At 34.2% G+C, this 12,873-nt stretch overlaps 1 protein-coding gene across 1 annotated transcript in view; it reads left to right on the top strand.

The window, feature by feature from the left end:
- Positions 1 to 12,873, top strand: part of LOC145259836 (TRAF3-interacting protein 1-like) — a 217,903-nt gene that overhangs the window by 38,836 nt on the left and 166,194 nt on the right. The window contains exons 7-8 of the mRNA XM_080117663.1: positions 6,953 to 7,024; positions 9,124 to 9,187. Coding sequence (XP_079973789.1) covers positions 6,953 to 7,024; positions 9,124 to 9,187 — 136 coding nt within the window. The remainder of the gene's footprint in view (positions 1 to 6,952; positions 7,025 to 9,123; positions 9,188 to 12,873) is intronic.

Genomic DNA, 12,873 nt, shown 5'->3' with positions numbered 1-12,873 from the left:
GTGACGTTAATCAGTCGTTTGCTATTTTAAAGGGTTATATTTTGGATCTGTTTATAAAAAAAGCACTGCTTTTATTTTCACAATGGAATTGAAAAAAGAAAAATTTCTAATAGTAAATTGTTTTTTATAAATTGGTCCGAAATATAACAAAATAAAACACTTTAAAGTAGCAGATGAATTATTGACGTCATAGCTGGCCACCATTTTGAATGATAAATAAGAAAATGACCGAAAGTTATACTCGATGCTAATGTTACACACTTTGTACACATGAATACAAAAGTTGAGCTCATTTCTTGCACTAACGGTAAAGTCAAAATGTCTTATTTCAAGTCAATTCAACTTTACATGATTGACACCCACCATCATTTTATATACTGTTTATGTATATGCGATATCAGTAACAAGTTTAACTTATTTGCATATTGCTTTTAATAAAGGACTTTTTATTAATTAACCATTATTTGTGATTGTTTTTTTATTCAATAAAGTTGTTGGTAGAGGAATATGGACTGCCCATGGACGTCGCTCTGATTCCTGTTGAGCTAGAACTTAACAGATCCAAATGACCCAAGTCCTACAAAGGTGGTTTGAGAGGATGAAATCCATGACTGAGTTTGTACTGATTTGTATTGCGAGGAATGCTAGAATGACAAATAGTTAGATCATAGATGTACATAAGGATAGTGGACATCCAGTCATCCAATGTACAGCGTAGTTTGTTTGGTGGGTTTTCCCAACAATTACCAAAACTTATGTAAAGAATGTCAGATGATTGATCCAACCTCAGTTCATTGGACAAAAGAGGGATTAGCGGTAAATGCTAATTGGCAAAAGCTGGGGATGGATATAACTCACAATCATGGCAAACACTTCTTTATGGTCACCGATTGTGGTTGAGCACGTTTTATGATTTAGCGGCTGTTGTTGCAGCAGGACTCCAGAAATATCATTCAGCATCTCAAATCAATATTCATTGAACACAACTTACGCCAGGAACAAACTAACAATGATTACTGTGATTACTGAATTTTAAGGAGTTTTCCGCCAGCTGGGGAGTATGCCTGCGCTTTTGGTGTGCGTATAATGCCACCATAGTATTAAGCGGATTGCAACTAGAAAACAAGTGTTCTGTTCAGGAAGCAGTGTATTGATACGTCACACCCAAGGCCCAAGAACAGACTGATTGCCAATGAGGTATATATGATCTTGGGATTAGTAATATTAACCCATGTCACCGTATAATATGGGCGACCTAGTATGGGTCAAGCCGACTTGTTATTGATGAGCGTCCAAGTTCCAAGAAGGAACAGTAATCAAGATGATCAGCCTACAACCCGTTATTGTTAATGGCATCCCGCACCGTTTGAAAGATGTGCGATCCCAGACAAATATCATATATAATGGGGTGCGTTAGCATTAATATAACATAAAATATTTTACCGCATGTTCTCTAGCCTTCATGTGTGTGTGTGTATGTGTGTGTGCAGCGCATGATAAAAGGAAATAGCACATGGAAAATTAGGAACAAATAAAATAATTACTCACGGTTGCTTGGTTGTACACATTTATTGTGAAGACAAACACGCGACAAATAAAACAATATTCATAAAAAGGTTAACAGTCGGAGTTTTATAGCTGAAAATTGGCGGGAATGATGCTCATTCCACTGTTTTAAAAGTCACCCTGTTTCCCTCCATTCTCCGACTTCCGGCCGTTACGCTCGTGAGAAGTTCCTATTTACAATGCCTCCCCACGGGACAGAGTTAGACACCAGGGTCGTTTTTAAACGTGGAGAAAAGGGAACAAAAATAAAAAAAATTGTCTCAGCCGTGAAGGATTTCTCCTCCACTGACAGAGAACAAGAAATTGAAGTGCAGCATTGCACTGCAGCAAGAACAGATACTCGTGAGAAGTTACAAGAATTTAAAGTCGCGGACTCAGACAAAGGGAGACAACTTTGCCCAAAGAAGTAAAGAGTTACTGCCCTTGTATTGTATTTTGTTTTTTTTTTGTCTTATACTAACAGCCATCCTGTCAGAGCAGATGATGAGACCTCAGATGACACTGGGTATGTCACACTGTTTGGTCGACAGACATCATGAAATAGAGAAATTTGAGGAATGCAGACAAATGCAATCCCATCTGGTGGAACAGATTATGAGACCTCAGATAACAATTCTTCTTGGGTGACTTTGCCCATGCTGTGATCAGGGATCAGGGGGTAGTGTACCTATTTATTATGCCTCCAACAGATACTACACTTTGATCTTGACCAAAAGGGGGTAGTGTAGACATGGGGCAGAAACGGCAATGTGCATGCGTGACTAGACCGAAAACAAGGCGTGCACTCATTTGCATACATGTGTGTCTCAAGGGCATAAAAATGGTGAATTTTCTTATGTGAGTATTATTTGTTTCAGAGTCAGACATTTCTATGGGTTGTTTATTCCGAAAGAAGGAGAGGAGGAAGAAATAGGAGACCACTGAAACAAAAACTCAAACACAAGGGGCTTCTATTTGGTATTATATCTATAGGGAACTATGTGAGGAGTTGAGCTGCAAGATGTTAGTTTGCGTTACACTTAAAATTCTGCATGTTATTATAGTCAGGTAAATAGAAGACAGGGAGGGAATTCCAAAGTCTAGCAGTCAGAGTGAAGAAAGTATTAGAGTAGAAGGCTTTCCAGTATCTAAGGATTTCAACAGTGAAGGGGTGGGATTTTGTTGCTTATAGATTTAGTGAAGAGTATTTACGTGAAGGGGGCACAAGTGCTATGAGTTCACCAGAACACTATTAAAGTACTTGTAAAACAGGTACAAGAATGCAAAATTTCAGAGATGGGACAGAGGTTGGGGTTTGAGCGATAGTGTGGGACATATTATATTGGATTCTTTTTTCTTTTTTTTTTTTTTTTTTTTGAGCTTTTTCAAAGAGGGAGAAACCAGTGGTAGATGCATCAGCCCAGATGTGGTAACGATACTCCATGCATGGGAGAATGGTGTTTTTGTAGAGATCCAGGGTACTTTCAAGTGTGAAAATTTTCTAGCATGGTAAAGGGAGCCCACTTTCTTTGCAGCAACCTTGGCAATGTTCTCAGTGTATTTGTTTCAATTTATGTTGCTTGTTAATGTTAAGCCGAGGAGTTTCAACAAAGAGCTCGTGGGTAAGGTGTTCTCAGTCATGGCAAACGATGGTTGAGAAGGTTAAAGGAAAGAAGCTTAGTCTTAGTAGCATTAAATGTTAACATATATTCACGCCCCTATTCCACTATAGATTGCGGATTATTTTCTAAGGTTTCAGCCACTGCCTTGGATATTAGTACATTTCTTTATCCTTCATGTCTGTTATAGAGCATGTGTCATCAGCAAAATATACCCATCTCGGATACAATTTTATCAGGGAGATCATTGACAAGTATCAAAAGTAATAAAGGTCCAAACATCGATGCCTTAGGCACATTAATATTTATATCATGTTGCTTGGATATGTGACCATCAAGGACATGGCTCCAATCTCTGGTCCCCCCTTGCCAATCCTTCATCATAAACACCCGTCTAGCTAAAACCACTGTCAGTAATTTCCTCCACTCTTTATCTGTGCCTAAATCAAAACGTAGATTCCATGAACATAGCTTTTTTCTGAGAAGTGCACGCCTGTGGAATTCTCTTCCGTTTGCCCGTTTCCCACCTGACTACAACTTGGACGTCTTCAAGTCCAACATAAACAAATTCCTGATTAATCGCCCCTTAATTAAGACGCTTTATAAAATCTCCAATACTAACTATTACTAGGATATTATCCCATTGATTATTGTACACAAAATAACCCTTATCCCCGAGTGGCTTACGGGCCTTGATAAGTGCTGATCCCCAGATAAAAAAAAACAAAACAACAACTTTGATTTTACGGTTATAGTAAGCTGATGTACTTCCTAACTTCCGGCATAGCGCTACAGGAAGCGATGACAAAGCAAATCAGTTCCTTCACTTTTATTGTTCTTCAGTATTTCTATTGTGAAGCGGTTTATTGAAATGAAATATAAGAAAAGAACATTATGGAAAAAGTATTCAATAAAAATTAGCAAAATTATAAAAAGATAAAAATTAACACAATTAGTTTTTATTTGCATTTGTAATAACAAAATTTTGGAAAAGTTTTTGTTTTATTTGAAATTTTATAGGAAATATATGTTTATGAAATTAAAAAATAATTTTTTGTGTGAATTTTCAAAATAATTTTTTGTTTGAATTTATATAATAAATATGTTTATGAAATTAAAAAATAATTTTTTTTTTGTGAATTTTCAAAATAAATTTTTTGTTTTAATTTATATAATAAATATGTTTATGAAATTAGAAAATAATTTTTTTTGTGAATTTTCAAAATAAATTTTTTATTTGAATTTATATAATAAATATGTTTATGAAATTAAAAAATAATTTTTTTGTGAATTGTCAAAATAAATTTTTTGTTTGAATTTATATAATAAATATGTTTATGAAATTAAAAAATAATTTTTTTGTGAATTGTCAAAATAAATTTTTTGTTTGAATTTATATAATAAATATGTTTATGAAATTAAAAAATAATTTTTTTGTGAATTGTCAAAATAAATTTTTTGTTTGAATTTATATAATAAATATGTTTATGAAATTAAAAAATAATTTTTTTTGTGAATTGTCAAAATAAATTTTTTGTTTGAATTTATATAATAAATATGTTTATGAAATTAAAAAATATTTTTTTTTGTGAATTTTCAAAATAAATTTTTTATTTGAATTTATATAATAAATATGTTTATGAAAGTATAAAAATAAAAATAACAAAATTTCAAACACCATAAAAAAAAAACACATCTAATATAAAATATTCTCCAAATAGTTTAACCCATTACCTGCCAGCGTCCTATTAATGGGACGCTCAAAAATATCTACATTTACATCTAAAAGTTTTTCTTAATTTGGTCGCTAATGAGTTAAAAAGTTTTTAAAAAGTGCTTTCAGTAATTCTTTAAAAAAAAAGAAAAGAGTGCAAAAAGCGTTTTCAATAATTCTCAAAGAAAATAAAACTAATTTCAATAATTCTTAATAAATAAAACCGAAAAAAATTTCAATGATTATTAAATAAAAAAAAGAAAGATTGAAAAAATGTAATAAAAAAAAAGAGTACATGGTATTTATTTGCTCCCCCACCGAGCAAATTAGGCACAAGGCCGATTTTTAATGTGAGGAGTAAAGGGGAAATGGGGACCAACTCCCCGGGGAGTAGAGGAGCTGGATAGTGACAATTGGTATGAAGGGTTGCCCCTACATTGACCAAGGTCTTATATGTGGGGTTTCCCCCACATATGGTCTTTGCTTGCAGTATATATTTATTTGCTTCCCCACTGAGCAAATTAGGCACAAGGCCGTTTTTTAATGTGGAGAGAGAGGGAGGGGGGAGGGGAAAAAGGGACCAACTCCCGATGGGTGGGAAATGGGAGCTGGATAGTGACAATTGGTATGAAGGGTTGCCCTTACATTGACCAAGGTCTGATATGTGGAGTTACCCTCACATATGGTCTTTGCTTGCAGTATCTGCCGGAACAGATGGTATTTATTTGCTCCCCCATCGAGCAAATTAGGCACAAGGCCGATTTTTAATGTGAGGAGTGAAGGGGAAATGGGGACCAACTCCCCGGGGAGTAGGGGAGCTGGATAGTGACAATTGGTATGAAGGGTTGTCCCTACATTGACCAAGGTCTTATATGTGGGGTTGCCCCCACATATGGTCTTTGCTTGCAGTATCTGCCGGAACAGATGGTATTTATTTGCTCCCCCACCGAGCAAATTAGGCACAAGGCCAATTTTTAATGTGAGGAGTGAAGGGAGGGGGAAGGGAAAAAGGGGACCAGCTCCCGAGAGGTGGGAAATGGGAGCTGGTTAAAGGTCAGGCATGTGGGGTTGCCCCCACATCTGGTCTTTGCTAGTCACAGCATCTGCCGGGACAGATACTACACTTTGATCCCGGCCCGAAGGCCAAGAAAGAGTACATACACAAGGGAGATATAAATGTGAGAGAAAAAAGTGAAGGAACTGATTTGCCTTGTCATTGCTTCTAGTAGCAGACACACCAGGAGTTAGACAGTACGTTAGCTGACTAATACCGATTTTACTCTTGTTTAGGAAGGATTATATTAAGCATTCGTATGATTTCATATTATTTAGATTCTTCGGGCTACTGTTCTCATCTTGAGTGTCATTTTCACAATGTTTTGGTCGATGCAACCTCCGACCTTCTCCAGGTGTATATTGTCAAACTTGTTCTGTTGAACTCGGGAATTTGGACGGAATTTCGAGTGGAACCCTTTATTAACTTCACGTGGGTAGCATGCTCTTGTTGTTCTGTCAGCCATGACTGGATTGAGGTCCTAAGTAATTCGCAATTGTATTTTTCGGTCGCCCACACTGAGGATTGAACCTTCCACCTTCAAGAGGATATCACTTTTACGATTGATTTTTCCAAGTACTCTAACTACTGCAGCATGGGTTCTTGCATATGAATCATACGGTATTAAATCATACTATGATTTAATTTTCATGAGAAAATCTGCATGCCAGATTTTATGAAATGGTTTGCATATATCAAGGGCAACCACTAGTTTCCCTGCCTTATCCAGTACGTGGTATATGCATTCCAAAATGACCATTAAGACACTGTTGGTTGGAAAGAAGTTAACTATCTACGAAGTGGTGGACTGCTTTATCAGGGAGGTTGTTTATGAATAGCAGGAATAAAAAAAATTTAAGGGTCGACCCCTGAGGCACACTCGCATTAATATCATATTGTTTGGATATACAGCCATTGAGGAAGACCTGAATTTTTCTCTTGTCCAAAGCGGATATGTGAAAAACTATATTTAAGGAAAGACTTTTCTTTATCTGATTTCAATTATGTTTTTCGTTTTAGGCCAGGAAAGACGACACCAAAGAAAACGAAAAGCCTTCAGCTGAGAAAAAGGAGCTGGACGATAAAATGGAGGTTCGTTATCCTTTTCTTTTAAATTTTTTATTTCTTGTTAACCTCAAACACGGCATAAGGGGCTACTGTGATAGGGAAAAACAAGATATTTGTTTGTATTACATTTAAAGTTCTGCAAGGTTGGAGGAAATTTCAAAGGCAGGCAAACCGAAGAAAGAAGCTAATAGAATAGAAAATCTTCCAGTATCAGGGGATCTCTCCTATGAAGGGGTGGGATTTTGCTGGTAATCAAAGGTATTTTTGTTGACGGTGTACATGAGCAGTACCAGAGAACATTCCTTAGAAGTAAAACAAGTACAGGGATGAAACAATGTGGTGATGTGACAGAGTCTGGAGCTTGGCAGACATTACGGGAACTATTAAATTAGAAACTCTTTTTTAAACTTTGTCTAAGAGGGAGAGGCTAAAGGTTAGTGTGCCATCTCAGATGTTTGCTGCTCTTCTACTATTCAATGAAACCCGTGTAAGACATACTTCATAAACAAAATGAATAGAAACATATGAGTATGAATTAAATACATGTTTTGGTTTTAAATTGACCAATTCTAAAAAAAAAAAAAGCACCAGGTTGCTGCACACTTCATCCATAACATGCCTACAGTGACTTCACATATTCTGGTCAGGGAGCTAAGTGGGTACTCGACCTTGATTAGCAGAGGGAAAGAGGGACATTACTGCTCCTGTTGTACTTCTATCCTGTCATTTTATACACTGCCTAATGGTCACCCATCTGGTATTTGCCAGGCTTATTGTTGCTTAACTTCAGTGATTTAACGAGAGCCGGTATGTCACTGTGATTACACATTATACAAGTTAGGATTGTTTTAGGGTTAGGCTGAAAAAAAAAAGAAAGTTATTTTACATTGTTTTTAGGGTTAGCGGTTAAATTGAAAAAAGAATTTGTATGTCCTAAAATTCTGAAATTCAGTATTACATTGATTTAGACTTATTAATGACTAGCGAGGGGTACCCGGCGTTGCCCGGGTGTTTGTAGGTGTGTGTGAAAAAAACAGGTGCCCGTGAAAAAAAAAACGAAGCTTTTACGACACGCAGTTGGAAAATAGTAAAGTGTGAAAAAAAACAGGTGCGCGTTTTTGATTGATGTGATGGCGATAGGTATTCAGCAGTTAGAATTTTGTGCGGGACCATTTCTAATGAGGTCAATAAATCGGTTTGTTTGTTTTTAAAAACCCGCTCCCTCATCTGATATGACGAAGTCGACATTGACCAAACGTTCACTGGCTCTGGGCCTGTGATTAGAGTCGAGTATCGCTTTTTTTTATACCGAAACCCGAATGTAATGCACGCCAATGCGAGAAATGTAGAATAATTAACGTTTGAAAATCAATAAAATGAAATAGACAGGCGAGCTCTGTGGTTAAGTGTGAGATATTACAATTTATGGATGATATAAAAAGTTTTAAGAATTTGTGAAGCAAGCGAGCGCTTCTCTGAAAGAAGCCTTTTGTGGACATCGAGGAAAAGTGTACATACATACATACATTTTCACTTTTATATATATAGATTTATTGTCTTTGTTTTGGTAGTGATAGCTGACAAAGGAGGAATTGGACTTAATAATTCCATCCCGTTCATCCGTTTGCACTTTTCTTAGTAACCACGCTTTAAAATTTTTTTTGGAAATTTTGCACAAACATTAGTCATGGTGAAAGTAAGTTTTTGCTGGAATGGATTTTCTGGGATAACTCTGGTTGTCCCCCTTAGAGATCATTATAGAGATAAAATTACCCCCCAAATTGTTCATCCGTTCAGTTGTTTACACTCTTCTCAATAACCACGCCTTGGATTTTTAAAAAAAATTTTGCACAAACATTAGTTATTGTAAGAGTAAATTTTTCATTTGAGGAGGGGGACCCCACATGCTCGGTTTGTTCAATTTGTAATTGCAAATTGCTGTCTGCTGCAATCTGATTGGTTAAGCATCTTCTGGCTATTTGCATAAATTGCCAGAAGACAACTACAAAATGTCAGTTCCGACATGGATCAGAAGCTGTACCAGTACCGTAAATTCTTTTGTTGAAGATTTTCTAATTCGAATCTCAAAATATTCAACCGTTACTATTTGTTTGCTTTTGCAGGATCCAACGCCTCGAAGGTTACCACGGCCGACGTCAGCGAAAGGTTCCCGACAAAAGAGAGAAGGTAAGTGAAGGAATTTATTTCTAACAAGGTGACTTTATCCGCTTACTATTGCTTTGTATTCATGTTCACTGCTTTAAATCATTGAAACGAAACTAATCAAGAAAATATGAAAAAAACTAATCGATAAAAAAAAAGGGGAAAACTGTTCATGAAAATTTAATTTGCATGCATGATTTATTCTTTACTTTCTTTTTTATTATTATCAGTTATTTTTAAGATTAAGCCTTTCCTTTATTCATAAAAATAAATTTATTATTATTAAAGTGAACTGGGCACATGCACATTCACTTTTTATAAATCTTAATTTGATTTAAACATTTAAAAAAAAAAATTTTTATTTTTTTAAATTTTTTTTTATTTTTTGATTAAAATTTTTTATTTTTATTTTTATAAAAAATATTTGGATTAGCTTTTTGAGTTTTTTGACTTAAAAATGTTTTTTCTTTTTTTGATTTTATTTTAAAAAATAAAAAAAATTTTATTTGTTAAAACAAATAAAAATTTTTATTTCAAATTTTTTTGATTTTTATAAATATATATTTGGATTTGCTTTTTGATTTTTTTTTGATTTAAAAATGTTTTTTCTTTTTTTTAATTTTATTAAAAAAAATAAATTTTTTTTTTATTTATTTGTTTTTATTTTATTTCAAATTTTTTTTATTTTTCAAAAAAATGAAAAAATTTTTTTAATTAAAATGGGTTATAAAAATATTTGGATTTGCTTTTTTCCGTTTTTGATTTTTTATTAAAAAAATAAATTTTTTATTTATTTGTTTTATTTATTTTATTTCAAATTTTTTTTGATTTTTCAAAAAAAAAAATGAAAAATTTTTTTTTTTAATAAAAATGGGTTGGATAGAAGTGCTGCATAAGTTCAAACATCAAAATCATTTAAAGAAAGATTTTCTTGGGGGAATAAAACTAAACTGTCTTTCAAAATGAATTAATTAACTTCAAGATAGACAGTTAACCTTTTTTTTAAATTAAAATTTTTTTGGATTTTTAAAAAAAAATATTATTTATTAAAACTTTTTTTCTTTTTCTTTTTTTTTTTTTTTAACCTATGTTTGTTTATTCTATTTTCTGATGATTTTGTTATAACTACAGATGCCAAACATTCACTCAGTGTGCATATGTTTGGCTTTTATTATTTAAAATTGTTATATCTTTGTCTTGGTAGGGATAGCTGGTTGCTTTGATCATGCAGTGTAATGGGTTTTCCTGGCTTAAAAAACCTCGACCGTATTTCAAAATGAATGCTACTAAATCCAAGATAGACAGTGGGTACTTTATTTGGGGTTAGACATACACCTTGACACAGAAAGAAAAATTTATTTTTATTTATTCTCATTTAAAAGTTCATCTCTAAAAGTAGTCATTGACTGATAAAAGTCCGAAACATAAAGCATTAATGCCGACATGCCTCCACTATCCTTTCTCAGCTGAACCCGCTTTCTAATCTTCATGAATGATCTAAAACATATTATAAGATCATTCATTGACATCTATGCAGATGACACAACTTTCTATGGCATCACTTTGAAGAGCCTTGATGATTGAGATCTTTGTGATTCTCTCTCTTCTTCGATTTAGAACATGTGGTGCTATGGAAAAAGAAGTGGTTTGTTACTTTTAACCTTGCGTTAGTTACCTGGGTGTTCCAAACATGGTTAGCCCCATGAGGTGTTTATACACCCTAATACGAAAATGTGTATTATGTTATTATTTTGTAAAATATAATCATCCTGCTGGTTCAGGATATATCTACAGTCCTTGTTAAACAGTTTGAATCATTTGTATCTTGTTGATATTAATATTAAATAATACAATAAAATAAATTATAAAACTAAGAAAAAATTAAGATATTACATTAGCTAAGCTCATAGTTACAAAACTGAAAAAGTAATAAATTATAAATAAAATAATAATCCCATCAAAACTTATGATAAAGAAAATACCAAAACATATTAATTCCATATCAAATATTACAGAGTAGCCTAATGATACATAATATGTGTTTATATCTACAAATTTTCATTCCCACTGGAAAAATACAGAAATGTATAAATCATAAAATCATACCTACATTAGTCAGCTGGGGTGATTGGACACCCCAGAAAGACAAAGCGATGTCTACCCCCAAGAAAAACATACAACTGTGCCATATTATGTGTGCTATACCCTCACTGAATCAGGAGAATATTAGATGGGAGAAAAAGAAATAAGTTGCAAACTATGAACCATGAGCATTTAAGAAAAATCGGGGTAACAAAACACCCATGGGACTAATATAATGCAGGGTTAATATGTCTAAAAATGTTGGATATTGAGCTGGGGCGATGCCAATAAAATCGGAAGTGTGCTCACATGCACATTTTAGATGATCTACATTCTTGTGTCCCATGAAAATGACCTGAATTGTAATTATCACCAAAAATAAAGAATGGCTTACATTTCAGGTAACATAAGGACATGAACTGCAACATCACTTTAGCCCTTATTTGAGCTAAGACTGGTAGTTGGATAGGTCTGATCCAATCCTAGGCACAGTTAGAAAGTGGGGGGAAATTGTTGATAGTCGTTGTAGCTAGTCGAGTATTGTTTGTAAAAGTTTGGCAAGGTAGGAACATAGATTGGAGAAGGAGCCATAAAAAATGTTTTTTGTGACTAAGACATTTTTAAATGAATGAAAAAAAAGTATAGTTTTGCAATACTTTTAATTTATTCATACCAATAATGTTGTGGGGTCTGTATTCGTGCATGATATTTATTAAAAGGAAATATGCTTAACTTTTAATTTATTCAATAATGTCTGAATAATAATAAACTGTGTCTAGTTGTGTGTGTATGTGTGTTAATGATTTCAATCTTTCTGACTCTCTCTCATCCACCTCAGAATATGTGGTGCCATGAGGGAAGGGTTACTTTTAATACCTCTTAAACCAGGCTTCTCTCTTTTCACCCTTAATGCTCAGATTCTTACTTCTCTCTAGGTTTTCTCTTCATCATGGAAACCTTCTAGTTCTACGACTAGCTTTCACCCCTGACCGGAAATGGAAGATTTGCATCAAATCTATTGCTAAGGTTGCTGGAAAAATGGTTAGATCATTCCATCGCTCTAGAAGGTACCTGACTCCTGATGTTATCCTCTACCTGTATAAGAGCTAAATATATTCAAAGATGAAGTACTCTTATCATTAATGCGGAGATGCTGTTTAGAACTCCCGTTCTTCTCTTGATAAAATGCAGAATCGATTTCACAATCAGATGAGGATCTCTTCTCATCCCGCAGCCTCTTTCACGTCGCTCTGCTGCTAGCTTCTCTCCTCTCTATTGTTATATTCACGGTGGGTGCTGAACTGATTTCAAATCCCTTCTCACCCTCCTCCCATGTAAAACATTCACAGCAAGCACTCCTTCAGCTACAACCACAACAAAGAACTTTCCTTTTTCTCTTTCTGTACAAAGAACCAGATACAGGTTCCATGAACAGAGTTTCTTTCCTGGAACATTCCATTTATGGAACAAGATACTATGAGTCTGCCTCCCAAGCGACTAAAACATGATTGTCTTTAAGTCTAATGTAAACAAATTCTTGTTGAGCCATTCTCTTGTGAAATCAAATCCTCTTAAGAAATCCTCTGCCTATTTCACTCACTGGGATTCTGGGTATAACCTTAAAAGGC

This window comes from Euprymna scolopes, chromosome 35, assembly GCF_053919585.1.
Source record: "Euprymna scolopes isolate OS-2025 chromosome 35, ASM5391958v1, whole genome shotgun sequence".
NCBI classification, from domain to species: domain Eukaryota; kingdom Metazoa; phylum Mollusca; class Cephalopoda; order Sepiida; family Sepiolidae; genus Euprymna; species Euprymna scolopes.
The sequence above is the reverse complement of the archived record's forward strand: the minus strand, read 5'-3'. Positions and strand labels throughout refer to the sequence as shown.